A 20208-nucleotide genomic window follows, 5' to 3' on the forward strand; every position below is an offset into this window, starting at 1 on the left:
ATATATATATATATATATATATATATATATATATATATATATATATATAATGACATTATCCAAACCTTTGTAGGCTTGCCTCCTGGTACTTTCGAATTCCGCACTTTTTCACTAACCTTTTATGTATTCTTTACATAGCCAAACCACCTCTAGATATTCTTATATATCCTTCTACCTGTGTTGAATTTTATTTACCAATTCTACATATTTCACAATCTCAATTCGTTCTACACCACAGATCCTATGTAGTTCAATTCATCAGTTCCAACATTTTGTCTTTCATTTACACTTGACATCCACATACCACTACAGTAACGGCCATTTAGCACAACAGTCCTGTCATTCATTCAAACATTGTTTTCCTGTGTTTTTTTTTCTTACACCCACTGCTCAACTTTCTAGAGTCACATATTCTGTTACTCACTTCTTTTCTCATCTTACTATATTTGATTTTTTTTCTCAATTACTTTTAAAAATCAGCCATTTCTTGCTCTTGTCTTATAGTTTTCATGTACCCTCATAACCTTACTCTTGCTCATAATTACTCTTATCTCTGCTCTTGAAAACTAAAAATTTTAGTACCCTCTTTATTTTCCCTTCACTGTTAGCGGAGTCCTATCAAATGAATTTCCAGTGAACAATGGGATACTCCAAGAGAATGTGTTGTCACCCATCTTGTTTATCCTTCTCATGGATTTGGTAATGCATAGAACAGGTGGGGATGGTGGAGAAGGATTGGACTGGATTGGTAACAGGAAATTAGCTGACCTAAATTATGCTGATGACGCTGTTCTTATTAGCAGAAAACCATAGGACTTACAAAACCTGCTTACCAGAATGCATGAAATATCACGTGAGGTTGGGCTCAAGATAAATAGAAGAAAGACAGATGAGAACAGAAAATGCAATGGAAGATGAAATATGATGGGAAAGAAAAGGATTAATGAGGTGGAATCATTTAAATCTTTAGGCACTAGGATTTCTAATGCAGGATCTTTAGAACTTGAGTTTAATGAAAGATTGGAAAAAAACAAATCAGACAATGGCTAGGTTAAGTAAAATTTGGAAATCAAATCCCCTAAAATGAAAGTTTAGTGAGATCAGTATTACAGTATGGACATGAATCGTGGTACTGATTTTGTAGATTTGAAAACAAATCCCCCCAGAAGAATATTGGGAGTTAAATGGGAGGACAGAATTAGAAATGAAACTATAAAAGAACTCAAGTTCTTTATGTGGACGAGATCATGGTGAGGGGTAGATGTAGATGGCTTTGGCATGCTCTTCGTACTCCCCAAGAAAGATTAGTTCACCAAACGTTTAGCTGGTCTCCACAAGGCACTAGAAGAGTTGGAAGACTCATCCCTACATAGCTGAGGACTATGAAACGTACAGTAGATGATGAATGGCGAATTATGATTTAAGAGCTCAAGATAGAGACGACCGGCGAAATCTAACAGAGGCCTTTTGCGTCAATAGGCGCAGATGATATACTGTGTGTATATATATATATATATATATATATATATATATATATATATATATATATATATATATTATATATATATATATATATATATATATATATACAAACTTTTTAATCATGATCATTCTGTTCTATAGAACTTTGGCCTATAATTGCTTTTTTCGGCTTTTGTTCTGTTAATTCTTATGCACATTGAATAATAATAATAATAATAATAATAATAATAATAATAATAATAATAATAATTTGAGTTATGTCGAGCAAAATCGTAAGATGTTTGTAAATGTTAAGGATATAAAAAACTGACACTTCGTTACTCTGATGCCTGAAAATACTGTAAATGCATTGTTTACGCAACTAGTCTGAGTTCTTTAAAAAGGAAAAAAAATTAATTTTGCTCGTTAATCACATTGTCACCTAAAAAATAATCATTGTGTATAGATAGACCTATGCCTACATTAATTAAGCGCTTGCGACCCCCCCCCCCCCCACCAGTGTTAACTGCATAAATTGAATATGAATTTTAGTTTCACTGGGGATGTATCACAATTAAGAATTAGTCATTACCCAAATTTCTAGTTAGCGAATTAACTTGAGAAATTTCTAAACGTTTATTTTATTCCAAAGAATGTTAGAATATTAGTTTATTTGTTGTAAGGAAACGGGTGTTCACACTTGTAGTGTAGTTATAGTTATAAAACATTAAAATTTTGAAACATTGGAAATTTTATATCCGTGCTTACAACCATGACTTTCATAATATTCTAAAACAATATCTTGTCAAGTCCTTGGATAAACACGAAGACGAGACAGCTACCCAAAATTTATAAATAGCAGTAACATACCGGACACTACTTGAAAATATAAAGGACAATTATTTACCGGACATGGCTGCATATTCTCCAGAAAACTTGTCAAAATTACCCTGTTGCGAACCAATGGATTAAATCAGCTGATTAATGGCGGACCCTAATCTTCACTATATCTCCGATGCACTTTATTTAGCACAGTAGATGAAGGTACAGTTGCTAGCTTGATGCTCATCCATCTTTTGTAGAAGCTTAAAATAATGACAGTAACAGGATCGCCCATCAGCCATGCTTACCACAACACTAAACAAACTAAAACTCAGCTGTACAACAACTTCCCTCAACGTTTGTTACCACGGAAAAGGGCAAAAACAAGAGACTGCAAAATAACCGCATTGCTTGAAGCGTGATTCAATGTAAATTCTTATCAAAGTTAATATATAGGAAATTGAAAAGAGGTTATCACGTATACGTGTTAAAATTTATAACAACATTGACATTAAAGACGCAATCTATGTTATTTAGAATGGAGCACAACAATTTTATATGTCAAATGAATTTATGAATGAAGTCATGAAATGCAATAATATATAAGGAGTAAAAACACCACCAATGATGAATGGAAACAATCTGAGAAGAAAAAGAAAACTAACTATTGATTTTGAATTGACGCACGACAACTCCAGGAAAGCTGTACGATAAACCCACGAGAAAGACCTGTTCCTAGGGCCACCAGAGGTCTGCTAGAAAACCTGCTTCAGTTAGGGAATGCCCTCAACAGTGGCGGGAAGTAAAGAAAAACAGCTGGTGTCACTGGCAAATACCCCAGTTGAGCTTCTCTTACCTAACCTCGTACTCGACGTACCAGCAGCCAGAATGCCAAACATCAAGATCTTCTCCGGATCGTCTCACCCAGACTTGGCCCAGAGGGTAGTGGACCGGTTGGGCATTGATTTGGGCAAGGTGGTTACCAAGAAATTCTCCAATCTCGAAACATGGTGAGTTAATTTCGTCAGTTACGGTCAAATTTTGAGTGTCAAATTCCCGAACGTATTAGCGAGGGCTACATGTATCCGACGTCATCTATTATTGATTAAATTCCCTCGATTAGCACTAGGTTAGGCCACGCTTCAACTTCCCATTTTTCGATTCGCTAATTTTACCTTTACTGAAAATTGTCACCCTATTTTGAATGCAAAGTCGCATCTCTCATCCATTCCTCAATTACGCATGTATGTTCCCGACGTGCTACTAATGCGTCCGTTCTGCGTATCCATTTACTTTGGCCCGAAGATCGAAAGTGGACATCGAGTGCGTACCTTTGGACATTGTTCTTCCTCGGAGTTGCTTATTGTCGATAAACGCTTATTAGAATTACGAAGAAATAACCGTAGAGCTGCTTACATTTCTGACAGCCAATTATACTTATTTTACAACAATGAAACGGCGATGACCACCATTATGGTTAATACTAAATCTTATAGTATATAAGTGTAATAAAGGCAACTAACTGTCTAGCTCATTTCTGGGGATACGCGTTGTTGTTGTCGTTATGCCGATTGTTGTTATAGAGATTTGTCCCTCGTGTCCTACGGTACGAATGGTTGCTACGGCTGATCACCTCATAGGTGTGCCGTAAGCGTAACTTTTCACTTTCGACAAATTATAGTACAATGGGTGTCACACCAATAAGAGTAGAAATAAAATAATCTAGGTTAAATTAGCTGTAGGTTAGGGCTATTTAGTTTATCCTGGTTGTCCCGTAGGTTAGTCTTATGTCTTATCTGGGCTGTATATCTAAGGAAAGCATCACGAGACTAGTGTGAGCCTTGTGTAAAGTCTTCGGAACCTTTGTATATCAGCGGCCAGTTCCTCACTCGTTCATTAAAAATGGACATCAACTAACCTAAACTTTCCCCCTATCCTAACCTACAAGCCGTGTCCTCGCCTGTTTGCTTAACGGGAGGCTACCGCCCCCCTGTGACCCCCCTTATTCAAAGTTAGACATCATAATCCATACTTGTGGCCGCTGTCATACATACACTACAAGTCTTCATTCTAGTTTTTAAAAGGCCTCAACCCTATATGTACCAGGGTTAGGAGTGACATGGGTTAGAATAAGACGGGTCAATGCTGTGTAATTGTACTCTATAGTCTTCTGGATTGGTATGAATTTTGATGTCATAGCACAGTATAGACCTAGTTAAATTCTCATATCTTGTCCTGATTGTCCACGACTCCAGCCATAGGCTAGAACAATTTATCTTTGTCTAGATCTAAAAATCCATTCTTAGGGGTTCCTACCAAAAAAGGTGCCTTTGTATGATAGCGGCCAGTTCCTCCCGCATGCATTAAAATGGACACCAATTAATGTAATCTTCAACCCCCCTTCTACCTAACCCAACCTACAAGCCTTGTCCTTACCTATTTACAAGGGGGGGGGTGTTTAATGCCCCCTGCACCTGCCCTTGCACTGCCATATTCTTAGTTGACTGTCTTCATACATACAGGTGGCCATTACTATACGTACACAACCCCCCCAAAAAAAATTGGCCTGGATTAACCAGTAAAATTAATGACAGAAATTAAATAATTTCAAGCTTTTGCAACAGGAAAAGACAAATTGCTGGTTTTATAGACTAGTGTAAAGTTTATTTTTTCATGTTCACTTTATAACCTAAGCATTGTGATTTTATATAAACAGTACATATTTTTTGGTAGGCTGTTTAAGATCATGGGCGTAATTATCCTTAGTGCAATTTTTACAATTGAATGAATCAACATGATCCCACGTCAGGATTATTAAAACCAGAAAAAACTCAAGGGCTAATGTAGGGTTCTGTGAGTCTTACAATTAAAGCAGTGACCTGCAGAGTGGTATGTAGGGATTTTTATTAAAATATATAGTTTATAAAATACAGAATCCTATGTTAATCTATTAAACTTAATCATTACTAGTATTGGTTGTAGCCTAATGAATTGAGTAGGTTTCAACTCCCCTTATTGTGGATTGTCTTCCAAAGTAATTTTCTTAAGTGTCATTACCCCAAGCCTATTTGCTTCAAGTTGAGTTAGTACATACATACATATACCAAGGCACTTCCCCCAATTTTGGGGGGTAGCCGACATCAACAAATGAAACAAAACAAAAAAGGGGACCTCTACTCTCTACGTTCCTCCCAGCCTAACAAGGGACTCAACCGAGTTCAGCTGGTACTGCTAGGGTGCCACAGCCCACCCTCCCACATTATCCACCACAGATGAAGCTTCATAACGCTGAATCCCCTACTGCTGCTACCTCCGCGGTCATCTAAGGCATCGGAGGAAGCACCGGGCCTACTGGAACTGCGTCACAATTGCTAGCACGCTCTCTTGCTTCTCTCACATCAATCCTCCTATCACCCAGAGCTTCCTTCACTCCATCCATCCACCCAAACCTTGGCCTTCCTCTTGTACTTCTCCCATCAACTCTTGCATTCATCACCTTCTTTAGCAGACAGCCATTTTCCATTCTCTCAACATGGCCAAACCACCTCAACACATTCATATCCACTCTAGCTGCTAACTCATTTCTTACACCCGTTCTCACTCTCACCACTTCGTTCCTAACCCTATCTACTCGAGATACACCAGCCATACTCCTTAGACACTTCATCTCAAACACATTTAATTTCGGTCTTACCATCACTTTCATTCCCCACAACTCCGATCCATACATCACATCACAGTTGGTACAATCACTTTCTCATATAGAACTCTTTTTACATTCATGCCCAACCCTCTATTTTTTACTACTTCCTTAACTGCTAACATTCCACCATTTGCTGCAACAACAGACCCCAAGTACTTAAACTGATCCACCTCCTCAAGTAACTCTCCATTCAACATGACATTCAATCTTGCACCACCTTCCCTTCTCGTACATCTCATACCCTTACTCTTACCCACATCAACTCTCAACTTCCTTCTCTCACACACACTTCCAAATTCTGTCACTAATCGGCCAAGCTTCTCTTCTGTGTCTGCAACCAGTACAGTATCATCCGCAAACACTCCATCAACATACAAGTTCATTGACAGATATGCGATAAATTTATCGAATAACACAAACGTGACCTAACAACTGGATAAAGGTGTTTTGAGAGATGTATAAAGCAAAAAAATTATAATTTACATCTGGAGCTGTCACTGATAATGAGAGGAATTGTGAATTGTTGGTTTTTGGTAGATAGCATTAGATATTACCTCGTTATAATCAGTTTCCAAGTAATTATATGTTGAAATGTTTTGGTTTGGTATTATAGGCCTGGCTATTTTTATCTTGTTTAACTGATCCTAGCACACAGCGACCTCATCCTTACCTGATTGGTGGACTTTGGAGCTGCATATGGATGAGTGTACTACCTTAATGTCTAGTGGAAGAATGAGGTCTGTCACTATCATTGCTATTGATTATGGGTTCAAATCTAGGTATGGATAATTTTTGGGTATTAATAATTGAAAACGAATGGCCATCAAAATCGTCCACCTTTGCAGTACAACGCCACTGGGTATGCGCCTCCCTTGTGATTGGTCAACTCATGAAATTGTAGTTACATCACACCTTTAACCATTCCAAACAACCAATTCTGAATTGTCTCATTCCAGTTACGTTCTCTCTGTGGATAATAAACAACACAAGAGTTGTGAAGAGTACAATATCCTACCTTTGCTTAAAGATGAAGGTATTGAAGTTACAGTATTGTGATGACAGAGCTTTCTCTGATGTCAATGCGGGAGGTAACTAAGCTGCCATGCTCCTTGTCAGGTCCAAGGCCAAGCCTTAGTGGGGATTTGTAGCGCCAATAAAATAATGACATGACTTTTCGTACCTGGTTAAGGTAACAAAAAAAATTTATTTTCTCCAATGATTTCTTTTTTCATGTAAAATGTCCTCTACATGTTATCCAGTCAGGAAATGATTGTGTTTTTTGGCAGAGGAATCCTCGAGGTAATTTTCACCATGTTCACATTGAAAATAATCAGTGAAGTCACATTTCAAAAGTCCAATTCTGATCCAGCAGTATTCAATGTTAAATGCACCGCAACTGCCCGAGTAAGACATTTGTCCCTGGTCTACTTTGTCCTTTTGGTTAATCAAATCAAAACGACTATTCTAAACTGCAACTGTCATGGCTATGAATACAACACATGCTGCACAAGGTTATTTAAGTTTCCAAATGTCCTGTTGTGTGTTATCAATAGATTTTATTTTTAAGAATTGTTGACAATGCATGGATGCTAGGTTTAAAATTCATGAGTCTCACGCAGGATGCATGACAGTTGACAGGCATTTGATAATGCACCTTGCCTTTTATAATCTTGAACAGAGCTGAGTAAACCCATTGTGCATTTCTTTTTATTAAGAGTCCTACAGGTTTTCCTATACAGTAGACTAGATTTCAAATGTGGCTTAGGCTTAAATAGTCCTTTTGAATATCGGAGAATTAATTCAACATCGGCCTTCATTATCAAATGTTAATATTGTCAGTTTAGACATACAAATCAAATTTTCCTTGTTTTCTGAAGTACATACTAAATTCGCAGATGTTGAAGAAATATTTGGACCACATGCCTACGTATCAATTTCATTTGTCAATAATTGGCATAGAACGTTTGGTAAAGATATGATACATGTACTTTAATTTCTATCCAAATACTGTACATGAATCGTATATATTTCCTACTCACTATCTTGTGTTTTATGCATTTCTGACCATGATTATTGCGGCAAACCACCCATTTGAGTATTTGGACCCCCTTATACAATGACAAATATGGGTGACCCCAGTGAGAAACAGGTTTTTGGAGAGGGAAAAGGCCGAAAGAAGTAATTTGCAGCTATGTTAATAGTCAGAAATGCTAAATAAACATAAGATTACCAGTAGGAAAAATATATGGTTTGTGTAATTAGCTGAGAATTAAAGTATCATAATTATCTATGATTCAATTCACGTCCCTCAAATGCTTTTTTGCTCCGCCATCGCTACGCTCACAATATTTACATTACCTCACTGCTATGCTGTTCTGGCAAGCGGTATATGGATGAGCTGCGCTCGAATGCCCTGTGGGTCTTTATTTGGGGGAATGTTTTTTTACTTTAACATGAGCAACAGTACTATATACTAAACAGAGAGCATTTTCAACATAATTGCCAACATAAATGAACTTACTCTAATTTCAAAATTGATTGTACTTGCCTCTTAATGAGTTGTATTTATGTCGTAGTAGTCGAGCTGAAATTAAAGGGGAGGGTGGGAAAAAAAAGGCTATTGTTGAATAACATCCAGGAACTTGTTTATAAATATTTGGAAGCTCATTATTGGTTTAAAGAGCCATACAAAAAACAGAACAGCTGGCAAAAAGCGAATGCAAACAACACATGCACAAAATTTGCCATCAGTCTCCCAAATGTAAACAAGGGGCTTAGAATGAGAAACAGAATAAACATTTTAATCGACCAATTAAACATTGAGAAAAATGGCAAACTAGCCATCACTCATCCATCAGTTTAGTAATTAAAGTATCATATATTAACCGATTATTCTACCATGATTGTACAATCTTAAGATAGAAGTCTTATTCATGTTATAAAATATGCTGAAGAACAATCAACAACATCAAGTAAATTATCATGTAGGCTGTCTTTTGTGGTAGTGTTTTATGAATAGATCTATGCTTATTCTGTATGAATAGACCATCAATAACCTCCGTAATAACCACAACAAAAACCATGACAAGCTAGAATATCAATGATGCTCCTCGTTGAGATACAAAGAAAAATAACCTGATGTCCCAACCTTTTCTGACAACCCCACTTACGGAGATTTCATAACTATGGCATCCCATTCACTTCATGCGTGGCGGTTATTCAGGATCTCCTGTGAGCGAAGAGCTTTTCACAAGGAGTTGTGAGGTAGATGTTTGGATATAATTTCTGCGAAGATCCTCTACAGCATTCTACCAAGGAAGTGGGCTGTCGTCTGCGATTGGTGTTGAAGACGGGATATTACATGGGGTGGAGCCTCTCTGCAAGTAATTGCTGATTTCTTAGTCTTTCTACATGAACGTCCTTATCTCTTAAGAAACCCCGCACAAACCTTTCAAGGATGTTGGATCACAATCTGACACTAAAAATTTTGTTCTTACTTGGCCTGGTCACGGTGAATTGAGATTGAGAGTTACACAGCATTTCATGTGCCGTTGGTTGTAACAAAATGTGTAAGGAGGGCTCATTTTCGTCCTTCCCGAAGTTTTTAGCAAAATCTCAGCACCCAACTATTCAGAATCATAGGATGAATAACACCTCCATCTCCTCCCTTAATGTAGCAACCAGCGATAAAGACTATCTGCTGCTTTGTCCTGCGAGGCCATTGAGAAGCCTTGTCAAAAGACCTCGGTGCGTAAGACCCGAACACCAAAGACTTTTCGTAAGCTCTGGAAAGGTTAAGAGATGGATCTCCAAGACCATGTCCTTCTGGCACTGAGAAACTGAGTGATGCTCCTACGCCCAGGATGACGCAAAGGAAGCACACATTTCAAAGTGAGGGCGCACGGTCCAAAGTATCGGCTTCTATTAAGACTTCGTCCATTGTGCAGGTCATGGAAACATGAGACAACCTACAGGATCATACCAAGAGGTACCTGGATACCTTTTCCTTTGCAATGGTGGTAGTCACTCAAGCAGGTGGTGGAGCAAACCCAGCTCCCTCACAGGTCAAGTAGCATTGTATCTGGATAGTGGTTGTGATACAACTCTGGAGGGAAAGGTAAGAATGTCTGGCAAATTTTCCTTTCTTCCCCTCTCATGGGGTGCAGCAGTTGTGACCTTATGATGCTGGATGCAGGTAAGCCATCCACTGAAGTGACTTCCAAGCAAAGGGGACGATGGACCCTTTGTATACACATTAAATGATCATATCATGCCTGTACAAGGGACAAAATATCCTATGGATATAGATTCTTCATTGACTTACCTATTGGTAATGCGCTACCCCAATTCTGTGTGTATGCCAATGCACAAATGTTAAGGGATTGACAGGAACCATGACTTTAGCTCCTCTTAGGACCAAAGTTCATTGAATTTTCTTGGGTCATTTAACCATATCATTTTTAGTCTTAGGGACTTCATCCCTCCTAAAGATAAGTCTCCCATTATTGTATATAAGTCGATTGTTGGTATTTCAGGAATAAATTACACATTTTAAAGTAATTATATTTTCCTAACTATAAAAACTTTATACTTAAGCCAAAAGTCAGTGTGGGTGTTGCTCTCACTGTTGGGTGGGTGGGGCTTACCCACCAACCAGCAACCAATTATGTTTACCATGTTAAATGTCTAATGACCGTTACAGCTTCACCAATGTTGTACTCCTATTAAAGGTCAGGTGTTTTTCAGTTCGGAAAAATACAAATTACTTTAGAATTTGTGATTTTTCACCTGGTTGAAAGACTACAGAGAAATAATTTCACATTTACCCTGTAAAGGTTGAATATCATCAAAAGTGGTTGATGATTCCTGATCTAGATATTAATCTCTGGCATGGTCATTCAGTTAGTTCATTATGCATGTTGCTTAAGATTATATATAACTGCCCATCCTTTGCATTCTTATCTTCCCAGACAATACCATCCTGTAGAAGTTTTATTCCAGTTATGACCAAATGGTAGAATGATCTTCTAATCAGGCATTTGAATCTGTGGTGCTTCAAAAGTTCTAACCTGCAGCGAATTTTTATTTTGTTTATAACAAGCTGACATAAGTCTCTATAGTTCATATATGAAAAATGTTTTGTAATGTTACTGTTTTTGAAATATTTTATACAGTATTGTTTATTATATGTTGTTGTTTATTTCTTTATTTACTTTGCTCACAGGTAGTTTTTACCCTGGGGCTTATAGCATCCTGCTTTTCCAACTAGGGATGCATCTTGGGTAGTAATAATAATGATAAAAATAACAATAATAATGTACATAATGTAGTTGTAGGATCCAGTCACATCCAAAGGTTTTGGTTACAACTTTATGATGACATAATTCAGAACTTGAATGATGCAGTTTATGATTGAATATGGAATGCCATTAGAATTTCAACCAACAACAATTTGCACATTCCTGAAAGAAATGCTGTTTGAGTTGCCTCTTGTTAACCTTAATGGAATTTGGAAATATATGAAATAGACTAAATATTTGTTTATATGAACACTAGTTTTGCCTTCCCCTGAATTTATAGGATTTAAATATGGTATATAGTTAATGGAAAATATCATCATCATCTCTTACGCCTATTGACGCTAAGGGCCTCAGAGGATTCATTGTCTAGATATGTCAAAGGATATCCAGTTCCTTGTGCTGTGCAGTGCCTATCTAAGCCAAGTGACCCCTGCTGGTCCATAGTAATTCCAGTAAGATCGGGCATCAGGAGTATAAGTCGAAAAGTCATCTTATCTATTGGTTTAAACCCAATCCGTCACCCTTCTGCCAGTGACTTCGAGATTTAGGGGGTTATTTCCTCCACACTCAAAGTTCTTGTTACTCTACCAAGTTGCTCATCCGCTTATATAACCATTGGAAAACATGGATTGCAAATTTATACTGCTGAGCATAGTATTGCTAAATTTTATTCCTAGATTATAACTTTTTGTTGTCTTATATAGGTTAGGGGATTGCTTTCTGAGGGGTAATGTTGATTAAGTTTTCTTGAGTTTTGTTCCTGGTGAAATTTTCTTGTTTTGATTAGCATTTTATCCCAGTATATTCATAAAATTCCATTTTATATTACTCATTTTGCTGTCTTATTGGTGATGCACTATTGACACCATAAAGGTCCAGTAATTGTGCCACATTTTCCATTGATAATGTGCAAAACTTCCCATTCATTAAAATTACTAAATATTGTCATAATCTAGGTGTCATGTTATAATGAATTCAACCTTTTAAGTAATTATGAGGTAAGAATTCACTACTGTGACTTGAATATATGAATCCTAATGCACTGCTTGGTAAGAGCCTTCTTCTTGAATAAAGCCTTTTGAAATATAATGTATTGTGTAGTTTGTTTTCCAAGTGCTGTACTTTATACCATTGTTTTTTTTATATATATTAAAAAAAAAGAAATCAACAATATAGAGATTGAATTACTGTATCTTTAATGCAGTATAATCTAGTAGCAGTCCATCATTATCAAATACCACGAGGTCAAGTAGTTTTTAATTATCAGTTATGAATATTTTACTGTATATTACTCTCTGGGTTGCTTGGCCTAAACTGGTTAGGATTCTACGGGCAAAGTTTTTTGACAAGAAATTAATTGGTTTTGATATTTCAGCATAATTTATGTGATATATCTAGGGGTCTGTGATAACTACTGGCAAATTTATTGTTAACTACTCCATATTGAAATTAACAGTATTTTCATAAACAAAGTACTATATTATTATGTACAATAATTGCTACATGATTATTATAATTAAATGTAATTTGAAATAAGTTGATATTTTTTGATAGAGAATTTAAAAGAAAGGGTATCTTTAATTCTATGAGTATCAAATCAGAAGTTTGCTAGTTGTCTTATTATCAAAGTAACAACGTTTTATGGGGTTGTGCCTAACGGACACAGGAGTTAAGGACAGTTGGTTTCATTGTGAGAGCTATTGTGGTTCTCAGGATCCCTAACATTGTATCCCATTTTGTCCTTTATGATATGAGAGGACTGTCTTGTTTCATCACCTCTCCATTATCATTTTCAGTATTCGTTCAAGATAAACAAGAAAAATAATGTAGTTGTTAAAATTGAAGTAACTAATGGTATTTAAGCTTTTAAAAAAGGTAATTCTTCTGAACAGCATGTGGCAATAGTTGTCCTACCTGTGGTGTAGACTGGTCTGCCCTAGGGCTATTCCTTAGCTCATCTGATATAGAGTTTCTTTGTCCAGTGCTTTGTATACTACAGTACTTTTAAATAGTTTTAGTTTTCTACTGAATGTATAGCCTTGTTATTTGTAGCTAAGTATCATTGCTTTTGATGAAGTTTTGGAAATCTAGTACAGGGTTGTAATACAGTAAACAGTACTCTCTCTCTCTCTCTCTCTCTCTCTCTCTCTCTCAAAAGAATACATAAATAAAATTGGTAGATAAGTTATCCTCATGCAAATTTGGTGATTGTCCTCTCTCTCTCTCTCTCTCTCTCTCTCTCTCTCTCTCAAAAGAATACATAAATAAAATTGGTAGATAAGTTATCCTCATGCAAATTTGGTGATTGTCGTCTCTCTCTCTCTCTCTCTCTCTCTCTCTCTCTCAAAAGAATACATAAATAAAATTGGTAGATAAGTTATCCTCATGCAAATTTGGTGATTGTCCTCTCTCTCTCTCTCTCTCTCTCTCTCTCTCTCTCAAAAGAATACATAAATAAAATTGGTAGATAAGTTATCCTCATGCAAATTTGGTGATTGTCCTCTCTCTCTCTCTCTCTCTCTCTCTCTCTCTCTCAAAAGAATACATAAATAAAATTGGTAGATAAGTTATCCTCATGCAAATTTGGTGATTGTCTCTCTCTCTCTCTCTCTCTCTCTCTCTCTCTCTCTCAAAAGAATACATAAATAAAATTGGTAGATAAGTTATCCTCATGCAAATTTGGTGATTGTCCTCTCTCTCTCTCTCTCTCTCTCTCTCTCTCTCTCTCTCAAAAGAATACATAAATAAAATTGGTAGATAAGTTATCCTCATGCAAATTTGGTGATTGTCCTCTCTCTCTCTCTCTCTCTCTCTCTCTCTCTCTCAAAAGAATACATAAATAAAATTGGTAGATAAGTTATCCTCATGCAAATTTGGTGATTGTCCTCTCTCTCTCTCTCTCTCTCTCTCTCTCTCTCAAGAATACATAGGATACTGTAAATAAAATTGGTAGATAAGTTATCCTCATGCAAATTTGAGGATTTACATATTTATGAGGAACTCTATAATAACGCTACTCTCTCCACAAAATTGGCCGATGCACACTATCAAAGGCTTTTTCATAGTTCACAAATGTCATCAACAGTGGATTCCTATATTCTACACATTGCCGTACAACATATCTTAAAATGAAAATTTGGTCAGTACAACCGCTACCTTTTCTAAATCCTGCTTATTCATCTCTGCTTTTCATCGATCTTTCTCTCTTACTAGTCTAAGAAAAATTAGATTTTCTTTTACAACTACCTTGGTTGCCAGGGCTGTAAGCCTGACTACTTTCGACTTTGAAAGTAAATTTTATTTTTCCTGACTACAGTATACAACTTGAGTCTGTTAAAGCCCAGGATACACTTTGATTCATGATGCGTGCAGTATTGAATGGATGCGTTGGAAAACTACTTTTTCAACGAAACAGCACCACCAATGTTTTGATGGGCCCGCCCAATTTCCGATGCGTTGGTCATTGTTGCGTCAGCGTTCAAACTGGAAGGATATTCCCTCGTATCAACTCCAGCGCCTATGGCTAATTGCTACCTCCCATAGGCCATAGTCCCATTGAGTGGCAAAGGACCAACACACTTGATTTTGATTTGATAATAACAATTTTCAATACTAATTTATATAATAATTTTTCATACTAATTTTCAATACTAATGTATATACCGTAATAATTTTTCATACTAATTTTGATAATGATTTTAATAAAAACAGTAGTCTCTCCTTGTAGAATAAATCTTCGGCATATATCCTCTCTCAATGAAGGCTGAACTACAACTAGGCAGCTAGCCCGCAAAAACAAGTGAGCAGTGTTGCATGACAGTTTGGCCGCTAGTAATTTTTTTCAACACCACTACTGTACTGCTTCACGAAGCTGATACATAAATCATAGTGTGTACTGGGCTTTACTCAGCTTCTTGCCGTCACCTCCCAAAAGTCCCAGATGCAATCAAAGTTTCTGTTCAGAGTACCGGCAAGGGGTGTCCAGCCTTCCTTTTCACTGGCGGCCGCTAATTACTGGCTACTGCCGATACCTCGTTATAAGTTTTAACTGCTAGAGTTCCAGCTGCCCTTGAATAAATCTATTTAAGGACTCGGGTTAGTAGTTAGGAAAGATACAAATTACTTTTGAAATTAGTGATTTTGTTCATATACTTTAGCAATAAGGCAGGCATAGTGAATCTGAGGCATCTGTAAGCTTTAGCTCACAAAGAAAGATTCCTGTATTAAGATTTGACCTAGAGATTATGACAGCCGAGATTTAGTTTGACAATTTAATATTAAAAGATTTAATAGTTTTTTTCTCGAGTTTTTGTGCTTTGGATGTTGGTAGGATGGTTAATTTTGCCATTCTTTCTATAAGGAACTGTTGAAGTTACCGTATTTTATTCAGTTTACAGTAATATAGTAATGTGCAGTATTTAAGGTTTATCGGGTTGTCACAAGTGTTATTGCCTTTATATTGCCTACCAAGTTGATATCCTCTTGTTCCTTACAGTGTAGAGATTGGAGAGAGTGTTAGAGGTGAAGATGTTTACATTGTGCAGAGTGGTTGTGGAGAAATAAACGATAATCTCATGGAAATGCTCATCATGATAAATGCCTGCAAGATTGCATCGGCAGCTAGAGTTACGGCTGTCATTCCTTGCTTCCCCTATGCACGCCAAGATAAAAAAGATAAGGTAAGTGGGATGGTTTTTGTGAGTAGCAATGATATGTTCATACTATTGTCACCTACTGTAGTATTTTAATGATGGAGACTTTTTTTATGTGAATAGTACCTTATATATAATTATGGAAAGATATTTTATAAACAAATGCTCTATTCAGTTGAATATCTTTCAGAAGTTAGTAATTTAATTTAGACTTAAAGGTAATTTATAATTATGTCTAAACTTTGATGTTGATGAATTTAGTTGTTTTTAAATAATTTTTTTTAATTGAAATTTTCTTTAAGATTTTGTAAAAGTACAGTTACCTATTGAAACATAATTCACACATGAACAGTATTTTACTATATTTCATAGGTTACATGAAAAATAATAAAATTTAGCCTCTTTATGTTCCATTTATGGAATTGGTCTTATATGTCTCGCTTGCCAATATCTGTGCTTTAATTTTTCTCTTATCGATGCTTGTTGATGTGTTGTGATGTTATCCTATGAGGTTTGCATTTTTAATATTTTACTGGCAATTTAGCATCTTGGGTCCGAATATTCAGTACTTTTGGTTTATGCAAGCCTTTTGTTATATGTACCAGTCTGTCTTTATGAAATACCGCACTGTACTTTTGTTGTAACTCTTTGCTTGAGCTTAGATGGAAGCCATGCTTTAGAATATTTTAATGAACATGGTAAACAATTAAGAAATCTCTCTCTCTCTCTCTCTCTCTCTCTCTCTCTCTCTCTCTCTCTCTCTCTCTCTCTCTCTCTCTCTCCAGAATGAATATTTTAATGAACATGGTAAACAATTAAGAAATTTTTTCTTTCTCTCTCTCTCTCTCTCTCTCTCTCTCTCTCTCTCTCTCTCTCTCTCTCTCTCTCTCTCTCTCTCTCTCTCTCTCTCTCTCTCTCTCATGTGTACTGATCAGGTACAATTGATTTAAAGTAAAAACCAGACACCAATAGCATCATACAAGCCACAAGGGTACATAGGATTTTCAGAAAACACCCTTAAAACTGGATTTAGATAAGAAAAGTGACTTTAAAATTTTTTTTACAGCAATCTGAAAAACAAATACATACAGTAGATATCTTGCCTTAAAGTTTGCCAAGCACTTTGGTGTACAAAAGTATTTAAATGATTCCTAAAAACATCAGGAAGGTGATTTGCCTTTTGTTTTCTCAAGTCTTTATATTAGTATAGTGTGCAGTAGTTTTTTCGACATTTTATTCTAAGGAATACAGTATTCACAACTATTGTATGGATATGGAAACCACAAGAATTAACTGAACCTTTGTGAAATCATGATTAGTGTAAAAGTTACAAAGACAATAAAAATTGTTATCGAATGGGTACTCACCGGTATTGCAGAGAAATGATGCAGCACATAATGGTAATGTGGTGATAGAAGGCATGAAGGGATCGGCTGAGAATGAGTTATACGAGAGTGATCCACAACACAGGAGGAAGATGAAATTCACAAGAACATTTGTATTTGCTCACAATTCAACCGGAGGACTTTCACAAGACCATACATACGTACGCACCACACAGTAACACTAAACTTATTAAATATCTCGATTCTCTACACTTCTTAACATTTATTGTAATCTTTACCTAACACTAATTAATACCATGTTATTTGCTTTGTATATTACATTTAATATTGCATTAAAAGGGTGATTGGTTTTGTACTACAAATAATTTGGGATATTCTCCACTTGCCATAGTGGCACTAGTTGGTACTGTAGTCTTGAAAGATTATTTGTGCAGAGCCACCTGTGGCTTTGCTAAAACTATAACACAAAAAGTGTCACTTATTGTTTTGTCTATACATTGTTTTGTCTATACAATAGTTAAGGGATTGTGCTATTAGATAGGCCTTAGTTCTGCTGACCAAGCTTGGACTTCACTAACTAGGTGCCTTTCTATGGAATGTGCAAGATTCTGAAAAGTATAATTGTGTTGTCACCAAGGTTTAAGCAAGGCTCTTGGGTCATGTGCTGCCCAATACTTAGAGAAGTGTATAGATCACTGCAGGTGGTATCCTAGTGACCAGTTCTGAACTGTCAAAGACACACTCGCCAGCAGGGATACTAAAACTTGATTGATAATGTTTACCTGTGCATTGCTGAACAATGTAGATGGAAACTATAAGGTGAATGTACTTTATTCTTTAGAGCAAAGAAAAAGTTACAGCTCCTCTAAAGGTACCACTTCAAATAGCACTTAGTAAAGTGGTACAATATCTTCGTCGTTATCGGTGTCCAGAATAACTTCTATTTCCACTGACAAAGTACCTGTGGTTTCTCTTATTTGTGGATGAGGAACATGGTAATGGGCTGTTCCTGGTGCTGTCTTTTATTCTTTATAAGAGGTTTTATAAATTTTCATGGCTCCGTTGCTTAAATTTCTGAAGTAACGCACGAGTCATTTGGGGGTCCTAATCTCCTGCCAGTGTCTGAAGTTCTTTTGCTGATTTTGCTAGAGTTGAGAGGCATATGTCGGACAGATAGTCACCTGTTCACTTCTATATAAAGACCATTGTAGTATTCCTAGTAAATATCATAGACGAAAGACTGTCTCGAGCGAAGATTTTATGGAAAACTGTTCCTGGTAAAGATTTAAAAAGTTAATCATGTCATAAGTGATTTTAACCAATAAACATTGTTTTATAATATTTAGGATGTTCACTAAAGTATTCAATTGAAAATATGTGAAAATACGAATTTAGTAACCGCTGGAATACTTTACTGTATAGCAGTTCCTCAAAGCAACTAAAGATTTACAGTAATTGACATTGAGAAAATGTGGAATGAATCTTGCAAATTGATGATTGTCATCTTAGAAATACCCGCTAGTTTCCTACATTATTAAAAAAGGGAAGTAAAGTAAATTGTCAACTTAATTTTTGCTGTACTGTATACCAATGAGTGTTCTGGTAGTAAACTATACAGTAGTAGGAAATCACTGAAATCAAAATATGATACAAAACAAGAAGTATGTTAGAATTATAACAATTACAAAACAAAGTAAAGCACTATAAATTGGTTAAATTACATAATGATAAGACTTTGAATAAGTCCAAAAAGTTAATGTTCAATATGGCAACAAAAGGAAGAAATTAACTTTGAAAGCAATATAAGCATAGACCGTTAACCACCTTGAATGAAGATTACGATGAAACAAGTTCACTCCAAACTGCCGCAAGTGAAGTTTTGACCGATCTCTGGCTCACGTACTCAGCAGTCAAATGTGATGGAATGTGTTGTGTCTATTGTTTGATGATACACACTTGTGTATTCAGTCTCTAGTGGGTTTACCTCTTCCTTCTGAACTGTGCTGGATGTGGACAATCAGGGTCTCAAATTTGACTCCTTGTGATGATTTGGTTATGTATTGTAACCCTTTTAGATTTCTGTTTAGGGTCCAAAGCTTGTATGTGGAAAAACATAAACATACAGTTCTAACTTGCGGCTAGTGATCTGGGAGGGGGGGGGGTAATTTTTTGTTTTCTAGAACATTCCATTTATTTTTGAAGATATACTGCAATGGTATTTTTTTTTTATCCTATTTTACCCCCTGAACATCAGGTTGCCCTTACTGGCCATATATCCCCTTGGGCTGGTTTTTGGCCAGCCCTGTACTTAAATACTCCTGGGAAGCTAGGGCCCCCCTGTCTCCTGATCCATTGTATTATTATTACTCGTTAAGCTACAACCCTAGTTGGAAAAGCAGGATACTATAAGCCCAGGGGCTCCAACAAGGAAAATAGCCCAGTGAGGAAAGGAAACAAGGAAATAAATAAACTATAAGAGAAGTAATGAACAATTAGAATAAAATATTTTAAGAACAGTAACAACATAAATCTTTTATACAAAATATAAAAACTTAAAAAAAAAAACAGAGGAAGAGAAATAAGATAGAATAGTGTGCCCAATTGTACCCGCAAACAAGAGAACTCTACCCCAAGACAGTGGAAGGTCATAATACAGAGGCTATAGCACTACCCAAGATTAGAGAACAATAGTTTTGATTTTTGAGTGTCCTCCTAGAAGAGCTGCTTACCATAGCTAAAGAGTCTCCTTGAGAGAAGAAGAATTGTTTTGGTAATCTCAGTGTTGTCAGTTGTATGAGGACAGTGGAGAATAAGGAAAGAATAGGCTAGACTGTTCGGGGTATGTGTAGGCAAAGGAAAAATTATCAATAACCAGAGAGAAGGCTCCTATGTAGTACTGTCTGGCCAGTCAAAGGACCCAATAA

At 36.4% G+C, this 20208-nt stretch overlaps 1 protein-coding gene and 1 long non-coding RNA gene across 4 annotated transcripts in view; one reads left to right on the forward strand and one right to left on the reverse strand.

The window, feature by feature from the left end:
- Positions 1 to 2940, reverse strand: part of LOC137621667 (uncharacterized) — a 213440-nt gene extending 210500 nt beyond the window's left edge. The window contains exon 1 of the long non-coding RNA XR_011040279.1: positions 2369 to 2940. This is a non-coding gene — a long non-coding RNA (uncharacterized lncRNA). The remainder of the gene's footprint in view (positions 1 to 2368) is intronic.
- A 76-nt stretch (positions 2941 to 3016) lies between these two features.
- Prps (phosphoribosyl pyrophosphate synthetase) overlaps positions 3017 to 20208 on the forward strand; it is a 69095-nt gene continuing 51903 nt past the window's right edge. Inside the window, exons 1-3 of one of the 3 annotated variants that reach the window (XM_068352165.1) lie at positions 3017 to 3293; positions 15782 to 15965; positions 17317 to 17484. In XM_068352165.1, coding sequence (XP_068208266.1) covers positions 3064 to 3293; positions 15782 to 15965; positions 17317 to 17484 — 582 coding nt within the window. In that variant the 5' untranslated portion in view covers positions 3017 to 3063. The remainder of the gene's footprint in view (positions 3294 to 15781; positions 15966 to 17316; positions 17485 to 20208) is intronic. The other 2 variants (XM_068352166.1, XM_068352167.1) reach the window with 2 other exon arrangements.

This window comes from Palaemon carinicauda, chromosome 28 (genome assembly GCF_036898095.1).
Source record: "Palaemon carinicauda isolate YSFRI2023 chromosome 28, ASM3689809v2, whole genome shotgun sequence".
In the NCBI taxonomy this organism is placed as follows: domain Eukaryota; kingdom Metazoa; phylum Arthropoda; class Malacostraca; order Decapoda; family Palaemonidae; genus Palaemon; species Palaemon carinicauda.